Source organism: Equus przewalskii, chromosome 1, assembly GCF_037783145.1.
Source record: "Equus przewalskii isolate Varuska chromosome 1, EquPr2, whole genome shotgun sequence".
Classification (NCBI taxonomy): Eukaryota; Metazoa; Chordata; class Mammalia; order Perissodactyla; family Equidae; genus Equus; species Equus przewalskii.
In genome coordinates this window covers 123,831,708-123,854,599 of record NC_091831.1, presented here as the reverse complement: position 1 = coordinate 123,854,599, position 22,892 = coordinate 123,831,708, and the positions used below count along the sequence as shown (strand labels likewise).

The window sequence follows — 22,892 nt, the reverse complement described above, 5'->3', positions numbered from 1 at the left end:
GCTTAGGTGAGGCCATTCTGCTTGTGAGCTATGGCAAGCCGGTGCACCCCTCCCTCCCTTGCGAGGAAAACATTGTTTCATTGCACCCTTGTTTCAGGGTCAAATTTCCTTCCTTTTTGACTGGAGAAGGATGAGTGTTACTTCATGGTGGGAAGTTTCATCTGGAGGATGTCACAGAGGGAGGCCAGAGCTCGCTTCCAGTCAGCTGACTGCCAAGTACTCGTGACCTTCCCCAGAAAGATAAATGCTGATGACCTCAGCAGCATGAATGGAAGATTAAGAGGAGACAGACTGCCAGGCCCTCTCCCTGGAAGCCTGTGAAGCTGGGTGATTCCAGCAGGCGGCATTGGGGGACAATCAGAAGTGATGCAGAGCTGTTTGGTGGGAAGAGCTGAGCAATGCGGCAGGTAACAGACACACTAAAAGTGACGCCGGCTCCCATGACCCTGCTGGGCAGAGCGCCTGCCTCTCTTCTCCCAGGACCATAAACGCCCTTCCTGGTGCATGGCACCAGTGCGTCTACCCACAGGGCACATGGCTGTGGTTAGTGGGCACACAGGGTGGTTCTTTGATCCATTCACCCATAAAATTTTTATTGACTATTATGCGCAAGGCATTACTCTATGCTGGACTCAGAGAATACTCTCTTACAAATCCTGCCCTTAGGGGCTCGTACGTTGGTCTGGAGGGTGTAAAAATGTGCCTGAGTGCTTCTGTTGATAAGTGAGTTAGGGTGTGTGCTGAGAGGGACAGATAGTTTCGGAGGAGGCTTGGTCACTTCCGTTGTGGGGGAGGAAGGACTCGCAGAAGCCTCCATGAGGGGGCGGGGCTTATAAGATGGGTTTTGAGGGTGGGTAGGATTTGGGAGGTGAGGAGAGCCTTCCAGGTGGAGGGAACAGTGTGAGCAAAGGCCTGCAGACGGGAAACTTTGGGGCAGGTATGGGGTCTCTTGGGGTTGGGATTTTGGGTTTCTGCTTGGATGTCTTCCTGGATGTTTTGGTCAAGGTTGGGTTCAGAGTACGTTCCCAGGAAAGAAGTGAAGCAGAGAGAGTGGTCTCAGTGGGCCTCTGCTTTGGGTAGCCTGCTGAGATTCTGGATGCAAGGGGATTCTGAAGATGGGGCCCAGACAACCCCTGAGGGCTAAAGATGAACGTGTCTTCTCTGTGTAGTTTGTCATAAATGATAGAGATGACAGTATCCTGTTTGGTAAAGTGGCACTAGCCAGAGGCAGAGAACCAACCTCGCACCTCACATCCGCCACTTCTTCAAAACCTTGCGTGGGCTCCTGCATCGACCACTGGCCTTCCCAGCATCGTGCCCAAAGTTCATGCAGCCACAGAGAAAACACAGTGCCTCTGCCTGCCTGGAGGGTGGTTTTGTTTGAAGATTTGGTGGGGAAGGGAGAAAGGTATTTTTTGATATTGAAACAGATACAAGTATATTAAGGAGAAAAATGCAAAACTTGCATGAATATTTTAAATAGGAGACTTTATGCAAATGTTAACCTTACTTTTGCTGCGCTCTACGGGTTCCAATACTTGGTCTGCAGAGTGACCTTGGGCACGATACTTAACCTTTCCACCTCGGTTTCTGCTTCTGTAAGTGGGGTGATGACAGTGTCTGTTTCCTAGGGTTAGGGTGAGGAGAAATGAGATGGCCCATGTGAGGTGCCTGGCACATGATGAATAGTCAGTAATGTTGACTGTCATTATTGTTGTCAACTCTCCTGTGCTCTCCAGGGCATTTGGAGAGGTAGAGCCTGTCCCCTCCCAGACTCAGAGCCCTGCTCCCTAGCCTGGTTCACGTGCCTGACCCCTACCCACCTCCTCCGCCACTTGCCATGCATAGACCCCCTTCCCTAGCCACACCGTGGGCTCTTTAGTCTCCCCACCAGATTGGGCATTCACTTCTCTTGATCTCTGAAGAAGGTTTTCTTTCCCCCTACCCTCTGTCCCCCTTCTGGCTTCCTTGTTCACGGAGCTTCAGGCGCCCTCTCCCTTCTCTGAGCCCCTTCACCTGTTGGTTGGAACCTGTATGGCTGCCTCTCCTTTTGTGTATCGACCAGCTGTGCGGCCTGGGCCACTTCCCTACCCTCTCTGAGCCTCATCCACCGCTTGGCATTGTCAAGGTTATAATTCTGGCACATTCCTGGCTGACAGAGTGCTCACAGGAAAGGGCAGTTTCTCCCTTCCCTTAGGAGGTGGGACTTGGGTCTATGCCTCATAATTTCTCGTCTCCCTTGTGCCTAAAAGCAGGCCTGGGTGCGTTAGGGAGTTTTCAAAGATTTGAACAAACCGCTCAAGGAATGGAGTGAATATCTTGGTGTTGATTCCTACACAGACCCAATTTGGAGACAAAACAGTGAAGTCTAGACAGCAAGTTCATATGAACATGGCATAACACTCTGACAGGAAACAAGGGCATTTTGTGTCCAATTGAGAATCTTTTATTAACTACAGCCCTGGCCCACAGGCTGCAGGTAAACACATCATGTCAACCTGCTGCCTTCGTTTAGGGGCCGGGACAGGAGGATTCCCGAGGTGCTGTGTGGAGAGGAAAAGCCCGGCAATGCCCAGCCTTGCACTGCTGCTCTGACGCTGACTGTGGAATTCAGACAAGACTCATAGCCTCTCTAAGCCTCAGTTTCCCTATCTGTAAAATGGAGATAGTCTGTGAGATCAGTCACACGGGGCTAATTGTGAAGATCCAGGAAAACTGAAATAGAGCGGAGGGATTATTATGAGAGAAAGGAAGTACAGCCGGATAACTGGCTGAGAGTGGTGTCGGGTATGTGGACTTGGGCGCCCGGAAACAAGGAGCACCTCAATAGGCAAATGGTTTCTCCAGCCCCCGATTTCTCACAGTGGTGCCTGGATCACCACCCTCAGAATCACCTGGGAGCTTATACTTACCGAAATAGAATAGGAGCCCTGACTGCAGGCGTCGTTTTGTTCTTGATTTTAATCAAAGGGATGCTTTCAATGTTTCCTCATTTAATATAATAAGGTTAGCTCTCTCTGTGTGTATGCGTGTGTGTATTTGTGTGTGTGTGCAAATAATCTTTATCAGGATAAGGATATTCCTTTCTATCTCTAGTTTCAAGGATTTTTTTTCCCCTTTAATTAGGAATGAATTTTATAGAGCCCTTTTTTTCTATCAATATCTTTTATCTTTTCCGGCAATATCTTTCTATCAATATGTCTTTTGAGATGGTCATATATGATTCATTTGTTATTAATGTGGTGAATTATATTGATTATTTACTAATGTAAAACCAACCTTGTATTTAAATACAACTTGGTCATTATGTAATATCTTTTTAATTTATTGTTAGAATCAGCTAATATTTTGTTTAGGATCCTTAAATCTATTTAAGGAGTTGGCCTATAATTTTTCCTTTTTAAAGTTAGCCTGTAATTTTTCTTTCTTATACTGCCCTTGCCTGGATTTGAGATTAAGGTTATGCCAACCACAAATGGATTGGCGAGTGTTGCCTGTTTATTCTATGGAAAAGTTTGTGTAATATTAGAATTATACGTTCCTGAGTGTGGTAGAATTTACCTGTGAAGTTGTCTGAGCGGGGCCACCATTTGCCTGCTCACCCGGAGGACTGCGTACCTTTCAGTCTGCTGGAATGGCAACCTGTAGGGCTGTGCAGGGAAGCACTCCATCCCACAGCTGAATTTTCTTTGTGGAAAGATTTTTTTGGTAAGATTGGCACCTGAGCTAACAACTGTTGCCAATCTTCTTCTTTTTTTTTTTCCTGCTTTTTTTTTCCTCCCCAAATCCCCCCAGTACATAGTTGTATATCTTAGTTGTGGGTCCTTCCAGTTGTGGCACGTGGGACGCCGCCTCAACATGGCCTAATGAGCGCTGCCATGTCTGCGCCCAGGATCCAAACCCTGGGCCGCCAAAGCAGAGCGTGTGGACTCAACCACTTGGCCGCAGGTCTGGCCCCAAGATTTTTTTTATAACAGCTTTGTTGCGATATAAATTACATACCATAAAATTCACCCTTTGAAAGTATAGAGTTCAGTGGGTTTTAGTGTTTTGACACACACAAAGTTTGTTGCACAAAACCATCACCACAGTCAACTTGAGAACATTTTCGTCACCCTAGAAAGAAACTTTGCACCAGTTAGCAGTCATTTCCCACTCCCCACTCCCAGGCCTGTGGCAACCACTAATTTACTTCCTGTCCCTATGGGTTTGCCTGTTCTGGACATCTTACACAAATGGGATCATACGATAGGTGGCCTTTTGTGACCGCCTTCTTGCACTTAGCATAATGTTTCCAAGCTTCATGCATGCTGTGGCCTGTGTTGTTATGTCATTCATTTTTATGGCTGAATAATATTCCATTGTATGATGTGCCACAGTTTGTTTATTCAGTCATCAGTTGATGGGCACTTGAGTTGTTTCTGTTTTTTGGCTGTTATGAGTAACGCTGCTGTGAGTGTTTGTGTACACGTTTCTGTAATGCTGTTGTGACCAGCTGTGGTTTTGGTTCTCTTATGGAGACACTTAGGAGTGGAATTGTTGGGTCACGTGGTAACTCTGTGCTTAACTTTTTTCCTTTTCAAAAATTCCTTTATTGAGGTAACATTGGTTTATAAAATTATATACATTTGAGGTATACATGATTATATTTCAATTTTTGTATAGACTGCATCTTGTTCACCACCCACAGACTAATTGTCATCTGGTCACTGTGCACATGTGCTCTTTTACTCCTTTTGCCTTCCCCTCCTCCTTCCCCTCTGGTAACTACCAATCTAATCTCTGTATCTATGTGTTTGTTTCTTGTTGTTTTTATCTTGTACTTGTGAGTGAGATCATACAGTATTTGACTTTCTTTGTCTGACTTAGCATATTACCCTCAAGGTCCATCCATGTTGTTGCAAATGGCAAGATTTCATCTTTTTCATGGCTGAGTAGTATTCCATTGTGTGTGTGTGTGTGTGTGTGTGTGTGTGTGTGTGTGTATATATATACACCACATCTTCTCTATCCATTCATCCACTGATGGGCACTTAGGTTGTTTCCAAGTCTTGGCTATTGTAAAAAATGCTGCAATGAACATAGGGTGCAAATATCTTTTCAACGTAGTGTTTTTGTGTTCTTTGGATAAATACCCAGAAGTGGAATAGCTAGATCATATGGTAGTTCTATTCTTAATTTTTTGAGGGATCTCCGTACTGTTTTCCATAGTGTCTGCACTAGTTTGCATTCCCACCAGCAGTGTATGAGGGTTCCCTTTTTTCCATATCCTCTCCTACACTTATTTCTTGCCTTGTTAGTTATGGCCATTCTGACGGACATGAGGTCATATCTCATTGTAGTTTTGATTTGCGTTTCCCTAATAATTAGTGATGTTGAACATCTTTTCATGTGCCTGTTGGCCATCTGTATATCTTCTTTGGGAAAATATCTGTTCATATCTTTTGCCCGTTTTTTGATTGGGTGATTTGTTTCTTTGTTTTTGGGTTGTTTGAATTCTTTATGTATTTTGGAAATTAACCCCTTGTTGGATAAATGATTTGCAAATATTTTATCCAAGTTTGTGGGTTATCTTTTCATTTTCTTCATGGTTTCTTTTGCCGTGCAGAAGCTTTTTAGTCTGTCTCATTTGTTTATTTTTTGTTTGGTTTCCCTTGCCCAAGTAGACATGCTCTTTGAAAAGATGCTGCTAAGGGGCTGGCCCGGTGGTGCAGCGGTTAAGTTCGCACATTCTGCTTCTCGGCGGCCCAGGGTTTGCCGATTCGGATCCCGGGTGCGTACATGGCACCGCTTGGCAGGCCATGCTGTGGTAGGCGTCCCACATATAAAGTAGAGGAAGATGGGCACAATGTTAGCTCAGGGCCAGGCTTCCTCAGCAAAAAGAGGAGGATTGGCAGTAGTTAGCTCAGGGCTAATCTTCCTCAAAAAAAAAAAGAAAAGATAAGAAAAGATGGTGCTAAGACTAATGTCAAAAAATGTACTGCCTTTATTTTCTTCTAAGAATTTTATGGTTTCACCTCTTGCATTCAAGTCTTTAATCCATTTTAAGTTAATTTTTGTGTATGTGTAAGATAATGGTCTACTTTCATTCTTTTGCGTGTGGCTGTCCAGTTTTCCCAGCACCATTTATTGAAGAGACTTTCCTGTCTCCATTGTATGCTCTTGGCTCTCTTGTTGAAAATTAGCTGTCCATAGATGTGTGGGTTTATTTCTGGGCTCTTGATTCTGTTCCATAGATTTGTGTGTCTGTTTTTGTACTAGTACTGGGCTGTTTTAATTACTATAGCTTTTTAGTATATTTGGAAATCAGGAAGTATGATACTTCCAGCTTTGTTCTTTTTTCTCAAGATTGCTTTGGATATTTGGGGTCTTTTGTTGTTCCATATAAATTTTAGGATTCTTTGTTCTATTTCTGTGAAAAATGTTGTTGGGACTTTGATAGGGATTGCATTGAATCTGTGGATTGCTTTAGGAAGTAAGGACATTTTAGCTATGTTAATTCTCCTAACCCAAGAGCACAGGATAGCTTTCTATATCTTGGTGTCTTCAATTTCTTTCAACAACGTGTTATAGTTTTCAGTGTAAAGGTCTGTCACCTCTTTGATTAAATTTATTCCTAGGTATTTTATTCTTTTTGTTGCAGTTGTAAATGGGATTGTATTCTTAATTTCTCTTTTTGCTATTTCGTTGTCAGTATGGAGAAATGCAACTGATTTTTGTATGTTGATTTTGTACCCTGCAACTTTACTGTATTTGTTTATTATTTCTAATAGTTTTATGGTGGATTCTTTAGGGTTTTCTATATATAAAATCATGTCATCTGCAAGTAGTGACAGATTTACTTCTTTCCAATTTGGATCCCTTTTATTTCTTTTTTTTGCCTGATTGCTCTGGCTAGGACTTCCAATACTATGTTAAAGAAGAGTGGTGAAAGTGGGCATCCTTGCCTGGTTCCTGTTCTTAGAGGGAAAGCTTTCAGTTTTTCTCCATTGTATACCCATTTTATTCAGAGTTTTTATCATAAATGGATGCTGTATCTTGTCAAATGCTTTCTCTGCATCTATTGAGGTGATCATATGATTTTTATTCTTCATTTTGTTAATGTGGTGTATCATGTTGATTGATTTGTGGATGTTGAACCATCCTTGCTTCCCTGGAATAAATCCCACTTGATCATGGCGTATGATCCTTTTAATGTGTTGTTGCATTTGATTTGCTAATATTTTGTTGAGGATATTTGCATCTATGTTCGTCAGTGATATTGGCTATAATTTTCTTTTGTGGGGAGCTGTTCTTGTCTGCTTTTGGCATTAGGGTAATGTTGGCCTTGTAGCATGAGGTAGGAAGCCTCCTCTCCTCTTCAATTTTTTGGAAGAATTTGAGAAGAATAAGTATTAAGTCTTCTTTGAATGTTTGGTAGAATTTACCAGGTAAGCCATCTGGTCCTGGACTTTTGTTTTGGGGGAGGTTTTTCATTGCTGTTTCAATGTCCTTACTAGTGAGCGGTCTATTCAGATTCTCTATTTCTTCTTGATTCAGTTTTGGAAGGTTGTATGAGTCTAAGAATTTATCCATTTTTTCTGGGTTATACAATTTGTTGGCATATGGCTTTTCGTAGTATTCTCTTATAATCCTTTGTATTTCTGTGGTGTCTATTGTAATTTCTCCTCTTTGGTTTCTGATTTTATTTATTTGAGCCTTCCATCTTTTTTCTTGGTGAGTCTAGCTAAAGGTTTGTCAATTTTGTTTATCTTTTCCAAGAACCAGCTCTTATTTTCATTGATTTTTTTTCTCTTGTCTTTTTGGTCTCTATTTCATTTATTTCTGCTCTGATTTTTATTATTTCCTTCCTTCTGCTGATTTTGGGCTTTATTTTTTCTTTTTTTTCTAGCTCCTTTAGGTATGTTGTTAGATTGTTTATTTGAGGTTTTTCTTGTTTTTGAGGTAGCCTTGTATTACTATAAACTCCTTTCTTAGTGCTGCTTTTGTTGTATCCCATAAATTTTAGTATGTCATAATTTTCATTTGTTTCCAGATATTTTTTGATTTCTCCTTTGATTTCTTAATCAACCTACTAGTTGTTCAGTAGCATTTTGTTTAATCTCCACATATTTGTGGCTTTTCCACTTTTCTTCTTATAGTTGATTTTTAGTTTCATACTGTTGTGGCTAGAAAAGATATTTGGTATTATTTCAATTTTCTTAAATTTATTTAGACTTGGTTTGTGGCCTAATATGTGACCTATCTTGGACGATGTTCCATGTGCATTTGAAAAGAATGTGTATTCTTCAGTTTTTGGATGGAGTGTTCTGTATATATCTACCATGTCTATCTGGTCCATTGTGTCACAATAAGGCCAGTGTTTCCTTATTGATCTTCTGTTTGGATGATCTAACTATTGATGTAAGTGGAGTGTTAAAGTCCCCTGCTATTATTGTGTTACTGTCAATTTCTCCTTTTGTGTCTGTTAATAATTGCTTTATGTATTTAGGTGCTCCTATGTTGGGCACATAGATATTTACAACTGTTATATCCTCTTGTTGGATTGTGCCCTTTACCATTATGTGGGGCCCTTCTTTGTCTCTTGTTACAGTTTTCATTTTAATGTCTATTTTGTCTGATATAAGTATTGCTACACCAACTTTCTTTTTATTTCCATATGCATTAAGTATCTTTTTCTATCCCTTTACTTTCAGTCTGTGAGTATCTTTAGGTCTAAAGTGTGTCTCTTCTATGTAGCATATATATGAGTCTTGTTTTTTTATCCATTCAGCCACCCTGTGTCTTTTGTTTGGAGCATTTAGTCCATTGACATTTAAAATAGCTATTGATAAATATGTACTTATTGCCATTTTGTTACTTTTTTTCCTGCATGTTTTTGTAGTTCTTCTCTGTTCCTTTCTTCTTCTCTTGCTCTCTTCCCTTGTGATTTGATGGCTTTCTTTAGTATTACATTTTTTTAGTATTAACTTTTAGTATTTTTTTTTATTGTGATAAAATATACTTAACATAAAATTTACCATCTTAATCTTTTTTTTTTTTTTCTGTGAGGAAGATTGGCCCTGAGCTAACATCTGTTCCCAATCTTCCTCTTTTTGCTTGAGGAAGATTCACCCTAAGCTAACATTTGTGCCAATCTTCCTCTATTTTGTATGTGGGACGCTGCCACAGCATGACTTGATACATAGATCTGCAACCAGGATCCGAATTTGCTAACCCTGGGCTGCCAAAGTGGAGTGCGCAAACTTAACCACTAAGCCACTGGGCCAGCCCCCATCTGAATCATTTTTAAGTGTACAGTTCAGTGGTACTAAATATATTCACATTGTTGTGCAACCATTACCACCATCCATCTCCATAATTCTTTTTATCTAATAAAACTGAAACTCTATACCCATTAAACACTAACTCCCCATTTTCTCCTCCCTCCAGTCTCTGACAACCTCCATTATGCTTTCTGTCCTTATGAGTTTGACTACTCTAATACCTCATACAAGTGGAATCATATAGTATTTGTCTTTTTGTGACTGGCTTATTTATTTTACTTAGCACAATGTCCTCAAGGTTCATCCATGTTGTAGCATATGCCAGAATTTCCTTCCTTTTTAAGGCTGAATAATATTCCATTGTATGTGTATACCACATTTTGCTTATCCATTCCTCCATCGATGGACATTGGGTTGCTTCTGTGTTTTAGCTGTTGTGAATCATGCTGCTATGAACATAAGTGTACAAATATCTCTTTGAGACCATGCTTTCAATTCTTTTGGATATATACCTAGAAGTGAAATTGCTGGGTCATTTGGTAATTCTATTTTTAATTTTTCGAGGAACCACCATACTCTTTTGCACAGTGGCTGTACCATTTTACATTCCCACCAACAGTTCACACGTGTTCCGATTTCTCTACGTCTTTGGCAACACTTGTTGTTTTTTGATTTTTTGCTAGTAGCCATCCCAATGAGTGTGAGGTGGTGTCTCATTGTAGTTTTGATTTGCATTTCCCTAATGATTAGTGATGTTAATCATCTTTTTATGTGCTTATTGGCCATTTGTATATCTTCTTTGGAGAAATGTCTATTCAAGTCTTTTGCTCATTTTAAATTGGGTCATTTGTCTTTTTGTTGTTGAGTTGTAAAAGTTCTTTATATATTCTGGATTCAAATCCCTTATCAGATATATGATTTGCAAATATTTTCTCCCATTCTCTGCATTGTCTTTTCACTTAATTGATGATATCCTTTGAAGTACAATCATTTTAAATTTTGATATTATCTATTTTTTCTTTTATTGCTTCTCTTTTGGTGTCGCATCTAAGAAATCTTTGGCTAACCCAAAGTCATGAAGATTTACTACTGTATTTTCTCTAAGAATTTTATCTCTTATATTTAGGTCTTTGATCCATTTTTGAGTTAACTGTTGCATGTGGTATGAGATAGGAGTCCAACTTTATTTTTTTATCTGGGTATCAAGTAGTTCCAGCACCATTTATTGGAGAAACCATTCTTTCTTCATTAAATTGTCCTGGCACCTTTATTGGAAATCACTTGAGTGTAAATGTGAGGTTTATTTCTGGGCTGTAAGTTCTATTCCATTGATCTATTTGTCTATTCTTATGCCAGTACCACACTGTCTTCATTACTTTAGATTCGTAGTGAGTTTTGAGAAATGTGAGCCTTTCAACTTAGCTCTTCTTTTTCAAGATTGTTTTGGCTATTCAGGTTCCCTTGCATTTCCATATGAATTTAAGGATCGACTTGTCAATTTCTGCAAAAAAAAGGCAGCTGGAACTTTGATAGGGGTTGCATTGAATCTCTTGATCAATTTGGGGAGCATTGCCATGTTAACAGTATTAAGTTGTTTTTTTTTTTTTTTTTTGAGTAAGATCAGCCCTGAGCTAACATCTGCCGCCAATCCTCCTCTTTTTGCTGAGGAAGACTGGCCCTGAGCTAACATCCGTGCCTATCTTCTTCTACTTTATATGTGGGATGCCTGCCACAGCATGGCTTGACAAGAGGTGCATAGGTCTGCACCCGGGATCCAAACTGGCAAACCCTGGGCTGCCGAAGAGGAATGTATAAACTTAACCACTGCCCCACCGGGCCGGCCCTCACAGTATTAAGTTTTTTTGATCCATAAACATGGGTTGTGTTTGCATTTATTTAGGTGTTCTATAACTTCTTTCAGGGATGTTTTGTATTTTTCAGTGTATAGGTCTTGCACCATTACAAAAATTTGTTAAATTTAGTCCTAAGTATTTTATTATTTTTGATTCTGTTGTAAATAGAATTGTTCCCTTAAATTCATTTTCAGATTGTTCATTGCTGGTATATAGAAATAAAACTGAGTTTTATATATTGATCTTATATTTGGCAACCTTGCTGCACTATTTTATTAGTTCTAATAGTTTTTTAGTGGCTCCTTTAGGATTTCTCATATGTAAGATCATGTCATCTGCAAATATAGTTTTGCTTCTTCCTTTCCAACCTAGATGCCTTTTATTTCTTTTCCTTGTCCAGCTGACCTAGCTAGAACCTCCACTATGATATTGAATAGAAGTGGTGAGAGCAGACACTTTCATCTTGTTCCTGATCTTAGGGGGAAAGCTTTCCATTTTCCACCATTAAGTATATTAGCTGTGGATTTCTCATGGATGGTCTTATTGGGTTGAAGGAGTTCTATTGCTGTTTCATTGAGCGTTTCCTTATCATGAAAGAATATTGGATCTTGTAAAATGCTTTTTCTGCATCTGTTGACATTATCAGGTGGTTTTCATTTTTCTCTCTTTTCTTCTTGATTAATCTTGTCAGTTTGTCTTTTTTTTTAATATTTGAAAAGAGGCAGGTTAGGGTTCAGTGTAGCCTCTCTGTTGTGTATTTTGTATCTCTAACATCTGTTATTTTTATTATTTTCTTTCTACTTTGGGTTTATCTTGCTGTTCCTGCTGTAACTTCTTAAGTTAATCACTCTGCCTTCTAATGTAAGCAATCAGGCATAGATCTTTCCCTCTATCACTTTAATTTCAGTCCACATGTGCTGTTCTAATTAATTTCTGATTTCCATTTTAATTCCTTATGTGACATATGATTACTTAGAAGTGTGTATTTTTTTACTTCCCAAATGTATGGAGGTTTTTTTTGTTTTTTGTTTTGGTTAGTAAGATTGGTCCTGAGCTAACATCTGCTGCCAATCTTCCTCTATTTTGTATGTGGGATGCTGCCACAGCATGGCTTGATGAGCAGTGTGTAGGTCCCCACCCGGGATCCAAATCTGTGAAGCCTGGGCTGCTGAAGCAGAGCATGTGAACTTAACCACTACGCCACCAGGCCAGCCCCTGTATGGAGTTTGTATATTATTGATTTAACTTAATTGATTGTGGTTTAAGAATGCCCTCTGTGTTTTTCCAGTCCTTGAAATTTGTTCAGACTAGCATAATGGCCTAGCATGTGACCAGTTTTCATGAATCTTCTAAGTATACCTGAAATAATATATAATCTCCAATTGTTGGGGGCAGTATCTCATATATGTTCTATAAGATCAAATATTTTCATATTACTAATTTTGTTCTGCCTGATCTATCCATAATTGAAATGTGTTAAAATCTTCTACCATGATGGCAGATTTGTGAATTACTCCTTGTAGATGTCATTTTTGCGTTATGTATTTTGAGCCTATGTTGTTTAGGAACATTAAGTTACCACTGTGATATGTTCCTGGTGAAGTAGATTTTGTATTATTTTGTAGTGATTCTCTTTATATCTAGTAGTGCTTTTCATCTTAGAATCAGTCTGATGGTTGCATAGTGACTCTAGCCCTGTTGTTTTGTTATTCGTCTGGTTTATTTCTTTTTTCCCTTTGACTTTTAATCCCTCCTTGTCCTCATATTTTAACTGTGTCTCGTGTAAGTGGCACATAGTTGGATCTTGTCTAGTTTGACAATATTTGTCATTTAACTGGACAGTTTAGTCTGTTTATATTTATAGTGACTATTGATATATTTGCGTATATTTTGATCATCTTATGTGCTTTTCATTTGTCCTGTTTCCTCTTTGGCTGTCCTATCCTTTCTTGCTTTCTTTGTATTGAGTTTTACCATCTTGTTTTCTTTTTTTCTTTTAACATTCTGTTTTTCTCTCCACTTGTTTTATAATTAATATCTAGAAGTATGTTCTACATTTGTTAGTTTAGTGGCTACTCCAGCTATTTTAACATGAATGACTATACTAGGCAGGAAGGGCTAGGCTATGCTGAGTTTAAAAATTCCTCCAGATAGCCGATGACTTAACATGGCAAAGGTTCATTTCACACTCACGTTACAGAGCTAAGTGCTCAGTGGGGAGCTGTGAGGGACCCAGGCAGATGGAAGATCTGCCAGCTTCTGGACCGTGTTGCCTCCTACTCCTCCACAGAAGGGGGAGAGAGAAAGATGTCTCAGGTTGGGTTCCCGAGAAACAGACTCTGAGACAAAGATTCTCATGCAGGAAGTCTATCAGGGAGTGTTTTCAGGAACAACACCTGTAAGGAAGTGAGGGAAGCAGGGTTAGGTAGAAGGAGAAGTTGCGTCAGAGGCCGCAGCTGATCACAAAGAGCACTGTGGAATGGAGTTGGCCCAAATGAGAAAAGGAGGCCAGGACTTTGTATCCATCATCACTGGATATGTGCTGTCCTGGGCAGGGAGTATAATGTGGTCAAGGGCAGAGGCCTTTGGCCAAAATCATTCCTCATCGATGGATGAGTGGCTTAGTTCTGAAGGGGGCAAGAATTCCCTCCTAAGTGCATCATGGTATCACTGCAGAAGGCATACTGTTTTTAACTGCCCTGGCCTAGAAGTGACATTAACCAGAATAGTCATGTGGTCCTAACCTAACTGCAAGAAAGTCTGAGAAATGTAGGAAAACACGTGAAATATTTGGTGAGCACCAACTGTCTCTACTATCCTAACATAACTTCTTGGATCTGAGGACTGGTGACTTTCAACAATTCTAGACGTTTATCAATTATCTCTTCAAATATCATAACAAAACCTTATGTTTTCTTCTTCTGGAGAAATACTCTCTTTCTCTTATTTGCTAGTTCGTATTTTCTATCTCTTAATTTCTCTGGACTGCATTCTGGATATTTTCTATGGATCTGTTTTCAGTTGACTAATTTTCTCTTCAGCAAGATCTAGTTTGTTATTTATCCTTTCAGTGATGTTTTATTTCAATTAATTTTTTAATTTCTAAAAGTTACATTGAGTTCTTTTCAAATCTATTTCTTGTTCATATTTTGAAGCTATTTCTTTAGACATATCAAACATAGTTATTTTATATTTTAGTATCTATTCTTTGAGCTCTCTTTCTGCTATTGTTTTTACTGTTTCTCATTCATGATATTTTGTTTCCAAGTGTGTCCATGCTTGTATTAAAATACAAATTCTTCAGAGAAGATTTATATTTGCTTTTTTTTCTTTTTTGCTGAGTAAGATGCACCCTGAGCCAACATCTGTGCCAGTCTTCCTCTATTTGTATGTGGAGCACACTGAACTTAACCACTAGGCCACAGGACTGGCCTCTATATTTGCTTTTGTTTCTTACCTAATGGAGCTACAAAACTTTGAGCTCTATTTATTTGTAACCAATTTAATTTTTCCACCTGAGATGTTTTGGACCACAGAAGTAGTGTAGATTTGGATCACAAACCCATATGAAGGCATGCTGTTGGTTTTGAATTCTTGGGAGAGATTTTTTCAGAGTGACGTCTTGTTGTCTTCTTCTGCCTGGTGGCATTTATTTTACATTCACTTGTCTTTTGAGTCCTAGCCGTAGTGGTGAGGGCTCCTGTTAGATTCTCTGCCTTTGATGGCCTGAGGTTTCATCTCTTATTTACAAAGTCTGGCAGCAGAAACTCTAGGGTGAAGGCAAGGACCTCACAGGTTCCTGGTTTCCCTTTGTTGGGGGCTTCATGACTTCCTTGCTTTTGCACTATCTTGCTGATACATTTATCCAGTATACAATGCAGGCTTCATCCAGCATTTTTATTGTTTGATCCTTCATGACATCCAACTCACCATCATTCTACAAGAACGCAAAATCATTCTTACAGGTCCTTCCTTCATCGCTCTGGGTCCAGTGATCTCTTCCTTCTGAAAACTTGGCTAACACTTAGTATTTCCATAAACTGTTTGTAGCACTCCTTGGTTCCACCTGGCTGTTGCAAGGAAGCATGCGTGGGCTTTGCAGTCTAACAAACCAGATGGTGCATCTCGGTTCTGCTGTTTCTATGGCCTTGGAGACTTCATCTCACTGAGCTTCAGTTTCCTCATCTGTAAAATAGGGTTGACAACCCCTACCTTGCAGTGCTCTCATGATGATCAAGTGAAACCAGGCCTGCCCCTACCAGGTGCTGGGTGTGAATCAGGAGAACAGACAGAGGCCACAGACCGTATGTCTCAATATGCAAAAGTCACAAATGAAGCTAACAGACAGTCACGTAAATTCTACCCTCAGAAATATCCCTTCATCATGACAAAAAACAATATGTAAGCCTCTGATTTTTATACAGCTAAGTAAGCAAAATATCAAAGACAACTAAATTTCATTATTATTGCACATGTCTGGATGTTGTATCAATAGATCAGTGATGTTTGGATGAGTAATAAGATAACATACATAATTCATAAATTATTACTTGTTCATTCTGTAAATTTAATTTTCTTGCCTTCACTTCAGCAAAATTTTTGAGTTATATTGTTGTAATCAACATTATCACATAATTTGTGTTCTATTAACAGTGATGCCAAATTAGCCCATTATTCTTGAGTCACTGTGGTTCTTCGGTCTTTTTTTTAGATTAATTTTATTGGAGAGAAACTTCTGCTGAGTTTCTGCTTAGTTCTGCTGATGTAGAGAAACTGGAATTATCAAAAAAATTCTTAAAGCCATATTTAGAATCAGGAATGAACTATAAATTTTACATATCAAGTTCAAACATGGTCATGAGGTTTATATTATAATTATAATTCGGCAGAAAAATTGTTAAATATTTTAATTTAATATGGATCACCATCTTTTATATTGCTGTTTTCACTCTCTTAAAACACTATCTAGATCCGTATAGTACTTACTTGATTTTTCTTTTTTCAGGAAAAGAAAGATATTACAAAGAGAACTGAAAATAGCAGTATTTTGCTCAGTCAAAATCATACCTCAATCTAAATGTGCAGAAAAATAATTTCTATAGAAATTAACTTCTGAATTATTTGTATATGAATCTCCTCTTTCATGGTCCACAGACATTTTCGTTTCCTTTTTTTGAATTTTATTTTATTGGAATGTCATTTCTGTTGCATGTTTCACATGTGGCTTCTTGGTTTAGAAAAACCCTAGACATATTTAAAATAATAAATATGTATTTTCAATCCCTTTAAAAGTGAAATAGCCAAGCCTAGATTTTTGTGTAGGCTTCTTTGTAACCACATCCCACCACGATATCCCATAACAAATGTCTGTGAAGAGCTCACTCAGCTTCAAAATTAATGCCATCTCCCAGCAAAGATGGGATTTGCTCTGCATCTGAGGACCTTCTGTTGTTTCACTGAGTTCTTCAGTCATCTTGTATCCTGTCTAAATTAGATCGACGTGTTTAACGGCATTTATTCGGTATTCCCATCGCGTGAGTAAGAGCAGTTTATGGTCGAATTTGATAGGCATTTCAGCAAGATGTTCCACATTGGGAAGGATTCAGATTGTCGTTTAACCTTTCACTTGTTCCAGAGGAAGTCATCAATTCTCCTAGTAAGAAATTGAAACCATGTGCTGCCATTTCCAGCTCTAAGAATGCTTTTGAACTTTTGGTCAAATTCTGACCTTGTATTCGTTTTTCATAGTTGCCGTAACAAAGTACCACAAATTTAGTGGCTTGAGAAAGAAGATAAATGTATTCTCTTACAGTCCTGTCGGTTCGAAGTCTGACATGTGTCTCACTAGCTAAAATCAATGTGTTGGTGGGGGCTCTTGGGGAGAATCTCTTTTCTTGCCTTTTCCACGTTCTAGAGACCACCCACATTCCTTGGCTTCTGGCCCCTTCCTCCATCTTCAAAGCCAGCAATGTTGCATTTCTCGACCATTTTTCCATAGTCACATCTCCCTCTTCCACTTGTAAGGATCTTTGTGATTATATTTGGTCTACCTGGAGAATCCAGATCATCTCCTATTTTAAGGTTAGCTAATTAGCAACGTTAATGCTGCCTGTGACCTCAGTTCTCCTTTGCCACAAACCTAACACATTCACAGCTTCTGCCGATTAGGATATGGATAACTTTGAGGGGCATTATTTTGCCTACCTTAGACTTTCCAGTCATGTTATGCTGTTATCACAAGCTTGCCCAGGGCAGATTTTAAAATCAGCGCCTAAAATTGAAAATCCTTTTCCTAGTTCATCAAGACTGTTTTTACAAAAAATGTAAAACCGATGGAATGCTCCATTGTTTCAACTTCCTCACTTCTGTAGCTCAACACCCTGTACGGTGCTAGTCTTGCAATGGGACTTCTCATCCTCGTACACCCTATATGAACTGAGGAATATTTACTTTTAAAAACATTTTGAGTGTCTTTTTTTTTTCACTTTATTGTTCATTAAAGTACTAATATCCTTTGAATCCTTCATCCTAGATAGTGATTAATTTGTTTCATTACTTTTTATCCATCTTATATGTTCAGCCAGAAGAAATTTACCGTTGTCTTTTAAATTTTCCATCATCTTCTATAAATATTGTGTAGCATGAATGAAAAACATCTTTATGCTGGACTGAAGATTGGATGCTTAGCTTTTAAAGAACATCACACCAATGTTCTAAATTGGCGTTTACTTGGAATTGCTTAATACCAACAATAGTTGGCTATTAATTCAAGCTTTTTACAGTTCTAGTAATTCCTTGTGAGTTGAACACAGGTGATGTTTTATGCTCTTTTGATTGAGAACCTAAGTGTTCTCTTGTGCCAGGTGTAAGCATGGTCCATCCTGCATGAGACAGTGGCTTGGTGTCCACCCCAGTGCAGGCACACTGCGGGCAGTTACTCAATGATGGCTTGTAACTGATGGAGCAATTCGTGGCCTGCCCTCTTCCCTCTACATTCTTTTCATGCCTTCTGCCCGCAAGCACCTCACCAGGCTCCTTGCTGGCCTAACTGCCCCCTGCCCTGGCTTTTCATGCCCATATCTTTGGGTGTATCTTGTCCCTCTTACCTAAAGGGAACCTTCCCTTTTGTGAAGAACTGGATTCTGGGCACGGAGATGATGGCTGGGTGCTGAGGCAGCTGCAGCATCCGCGTGCTCTGGAGCTTGTTAGAAATGCAGCCTCTCACCTCAGCCTGGCCAAACTGCAGTGGGAGCCCCATGGATCTGCACACACCTGCAGAAGACACTTTGAGAGGCTCTGGCTTAGAGCTCAGTCAGCTCAGGCTGCCCTTACAAAGTGCCACAGCCTGGGGGGCTCACACAACAGAAGTTTATTTTCTTACAGCCCTGGAGGCCAGAAGTCCAGATCAAGGTGCTGGCAGGGTTGGTTCTCCTGAGGCCCCTCTCCTTTCCTTTCAGATGCCACCTCGGTGCCTCTTCACAGGGTGGCGCGTGCATACCCTGGTGTCTCCAGATTTCCTCTTCTTATGAGGACCCCAGGCAGATTGGCTTGGGACCCGCGCTAATGGCTGCATCTTCACCTAAGCACATCTTTAAAGACCCTGTCTGCCAACAGTCACATTCTGAGGTACTGGGGTTTGGCCTTCAACATAGGAATTTTGTGGGGGACACCATTCAGCCCATAGCACCGCTTTAAAGAAGAAACTGAGGTTCAGAAAAGTGTGTAACAGTCAAAATCACGCCACGACCCAGATGAGAGCTTCATCTCCAACAGAGTCCTTCTGGTTGGTGGCGATGACAGGGTAAAATGGAGTCTGAGGTTTGCATTTAGGATTCAGCTTGGCTGCCGCTGCTTCTGGGAACTTGGATAAATGCCATCACCTCCCCAGGCCTTAGTTTCCTTTTCTGTGAAATGGGGACATTAAAGGCACCCCCTCGCAAGGTCATGAGGATTCCTTGAGATTTGGATGGGAAATGCAGATGACCACCTCACCCCACTCTGCCTCTTCCCTTTGCCTGCTAGCAAAATCCACTTGCTCTTACCACCAGCCAGAGTGCCCACTTATCTTCCCCAGGTGATTTGCAGTTTAATAGCTAGAAAAACCAGGGGTTTAAACGGTCGTGGTGGAATTTCAGGCATCAGCTGGCAGGTGCACAGGGTCCTTCCTGGAAGCTGGGCCTGTGGCAGGCACCAAAGGAGCCCCGTGACGTGCCCCCCGCCCCGGTGCCTGGGGCTCTCGCTTCTGAATAATAGGCTGTGCACAATTTGATTTCATTTCGGTCTAAATTGCCCAGCCCGCAACCAGGGATGCAAGGCGGAGTCCTACAAATCAATTCGGCTGTGCAAATAAGCCGGCGCCTGCTAACCTGAGGGTGTTTAGAAATGAGGCCCAGCTTCAGAGTGTTAAGGCAGTGATTGCAATTTGCCTTTTGGGGTCAAACTGGCTGTGAATGCAAAATTGCTTTCAAACGTTTTGTTTGTTGTTTAGATTTGTGTAGCATGCGTTGAGATGGGCTCTGTGCAAAGCCGTTGGCTAAGGCGAGATTGGGAAGATGGAGAGAATGTGTCTCCTTCCCCTTCTCAGAGGGGCTCCAAGCTGGAGTACACCTGGCATTGTGGCCTAAAACCCGGGGTTCAAGTCCAGGGGCCCGGGTCCAGGCAGGTCAGAATGTTGCCGGTCTGGGACCAAGGGACTCCCTTTCTCTTATCCATCCTATATCCATCTAGCCTCTTTTTTGGAGGGGCTGCTTTAAATCTTGCCCCTATGGCATGGTTAATGGGGTTCCCATCCACGTCCGGGGTCAGGATAGCGGGTCAGAGCAAGGCAGCTTCTTTTAGTCTGGTGGTAAGGTGTCCGCCCATGTCTGGGGCCAGATTCTTAAGTGTGGTCACGTTGTCCAGTTTGCAGATTTCCTGGACCCTTTGCTCTGCTCTGGCTTTGACTATGTCACCGTCCTCTCTTGCCTCCCAGAATGCAGGGCCCAAAGAGAGAAGGACAGAGGTCACTCTCTGAGTGACCCTGGGCAAAATATAGGTGGTCTCCCCCTCTGGCTCCTGACCATCCCCAGCCCACCTCTGTCATCACTGTGTCCGGGCTGTCCTGCAGCCCCACCCTGCTTCCTCCCTGTGGACCACCACCCCTACATGCCCAGGTTCTGCAGGCCTCTTGTCATGGGCTCGCCTGCTACATAGGAGTAATCATTCATATGAAGGAGTGAGTAATTAATAACGATTCCTCCTCTTTGGCATCCTTGCATTTTAACAAGAGGCCAATGCTTTAATAAAATAATGAAAAAAAGGAAGAACAAAAGAAAGTGAGAGGTAGAATGATGGACCCATAGTTTGTGCTGGAGGGTCTTCCACGTGCCAGCCAAGCACACGCCAGCCTCCTCACAGGGATCAGAAGTCTGAAGGCCGTGGGCCCCTTTGCCTCCTTGTCAGCAGTCCTGGTGGGGTGGGCAGCTGCCAGCCAAGATTCCTGCTGCCTGTTAGAGAGGCCCGTCCACTGGAAACGCGGGCATCAGCAGAATTGAACGGTGGATCAAAAACTGAAACAAATCACTTTAATTAGCTAACACCCAAACCTAATTCAAATAGTATTTCTTCACTGGACCATGAACCAATTTCGTGATCCCCTCCCCACACAGTTGACCAGTTGAACTCAGAATTGAACTAAGAAGGGATGGACTGACCATGCAGCTAGCTACCGCCTCCCATATCGTGTGAGGAAGCTGAGGCCCTGAGACTTGTGGTCAAGGTCAAGGTCATAGGGCACCTCAGGGGCCCAGATTTGACTCTTTACTCTGATGACTTGTTACTCTCTCTGCTATTCCATGTGCCCTCTTGATGCAGGACCTCAAGAGATAGTACAAGTTATGTCATATATTGTGTGCTTTTGAATCGAGATCCTCTTAGACTAAGAAGTTGGGAACCCAAATGAGCGATGGGTGGCTAGGTGAGAATTCTCCCAGCCTTGCATTCCTCCCACAGTCCTAGAAAATCAAAGGGAAGCCTTTGCGATTTGTTGTGACTTGATTTATATTACGATCACTAATGTTATCATTGTTATTATGTGCCTCAATTAACCTGCTCATTTACGATTTTCTTTTCAAAGATTATAACAACATTCATCTAAATCAGTGGTTCTTAACTGGGGGGAGATTTTGCCCCCAGGGGACATTGGCCATATCTGGAGACATTTTTGGTTGTCACGACTTGGGAGGCGGGTTCGGTGTGTGTAACTGGCATCTGTTAGGGAGAGGCCATGGATACTGCTAAACAATGCCTAGGACAGCCCCCTACAACAGAGAATTATCTGGCCCCAAATGTCACTAGTGTCGAGATTGAGAAAGCTTGGTCTAAATCAACACAAAGGGAAGAAGTCTGCAAATCCTGCGGCCTCAACACTGAAACCTCACTTTTCTCTGTTCCTCCGGCCTCTGCCCCACCACGTGTACTTCGATTCCCATAGTTTCCATAGTCATGGCAGGGATACAATTTACGTTCTACTTTTTTTCACTTAATATTGCGTTGTGAGCTTTTGTCCCTCTGGCCTCATCTTCACAATTACCATTTGTAATGGATGTAATGCGGTCCGACAGGCAGGTTGATACCCCGTGTTTTACCTGACTGGTCCAACTTTCTCACTGGGGGTGGCTACTGAGAGGCTTGCCAAGTGGGCTGCACTGGGGTGGCTTGTGTGGGCCCTGCTGTGGGCCAGCCTTCTCCTCTCCCTGCAGCCCCGGCTGATGCCATCATAGTCTTCATCATCAAAAGCCCTTTATGAAGCGCCTTGGTGAATATGTCCTGGCCCTGGGGGGCTCTTCTGCAGAGATCTTCCCACCAGCCCCTGACATCCGAGGCGTGTCAGCTCGGACAGACAGCATATATGTCAGCTAACCACGAAGACATCCAAATGCCGGGCTGTAGGCCCCAGGCAGAGGGCACAAAACCAGATTCGTAAGCAATATTCATGACAAGAGTAAGTGCATCTGGGAACGCAGGACAGGCTGGATTCCCAGGGGGAGCCAGGGCCTTGAAGACCCTCCTCCAGCTGGCTGCAGGCTACTCGAAGGACGTGGGAGTTTAGAAGCCACGGGAGGGAGCACGGGAGGGGAGCGGCTTGACAGGTCAAGGACTTGGGGTCAAGTGTTCCAGGCTCAAGTGTACAAGTGCACACTTGACAGGCCCGGGACGAACCTAGATACTGCTGGAGGCATCCCTCCTGAGACCTCCCCGCCAGCCTCTCATCTCACCTCGGTGCCCCCTTCTCTTCCCCTGCAGGTGTTCCATGAGCAGGGCATCCTCTTTGGCTACCGACATCCACAGAGTTCCGCCACTGCCTGTGTCCTCAGCCTTTTCCAAATGACCAATGAGACTCTCAACATCTGGACTCACTTGCTGCCCTTCTGGTACCTTCCACCCCCTTGACTGGCCTTCTCATTGAGGAGCTCTGGGAAGTGGGGCTTCTTTAAAACACAGCCTGTTGGGAGGGCTGAGATTCTGCTCTGGGATTTAGGGGGGTCCCCATGGTGCATGGCTGTGGAGCTGGGGGACGTCGAGGCCCGCTGCTGGGGCGAGCTTTAGGGCGTGGATTGTGGTAGGAGTTGAGGGGCTCCTGGCGGCTCCTGGGTCTTTCCCTGCTCCCCTGCTCCATGGCCTGACTTGACCTTGTCCCCTGCAGTCTTGGAGGCTTTGTGGGTCTGGCAGAAGCCCTGGTGAAAATGTCAGGAGCTTGAGCAAGTCCCTTAACCTTTCTGAGCTTTGCATTTTC

General features: G+C 41.8%; 1 protein-coding gene and 1 long non-coding RNA gene across 11 annotated transcripts in view; one reads left to right on the top strand and one right to left on the bottom strand.

Moving 5' to 3' along the window:
* Positions 1-22,892, top strand: part of PAQR5 (progestin and adipoQ receptor family member 5) — an 81,546-nt gene that overhangs the window by 35,153 nt on the left and 23,501 nt on the right. For 2 of the 10 annotated variants that reach the window (XM_070622185.1, XM_070622178.1), the window contains exons 3-4: positions 18,577-18,745; positions 22,403-22,530. In XM_070622185.1, the coding sequence (XP_070478286.1) occupies positions 18,683-18,745; positions 22,403-22,530 (191 nt within the window). In that variant the 5' untranslated portion in view covers positions 18,577-18,682. Of the gene's footprint in view, positions 1-97; positions 408-18,576; positions 18,746-21,215; positions 22,101-22,402; positions 22,531-22,892 lie in introns of those variants that run through there. The other 8 variants (XM_008541548.2, XM_008541538.2, XM_070622220.1 and 5 more) reach the window with 7 other exon arrangements.
* Positions 20,352-21,841, bottom strand: LOC139083754 (uncharacterized). The gene is made up of 2 exons (XR_011540658.1): positions 21,745-21,841; positions 20,352-20,667 (listed from the first exon to the last, which is right to left on the bottom strand). It is a non-coding gene; the product is annotated as an uncharacterized lncRNA (long non-coding RNA).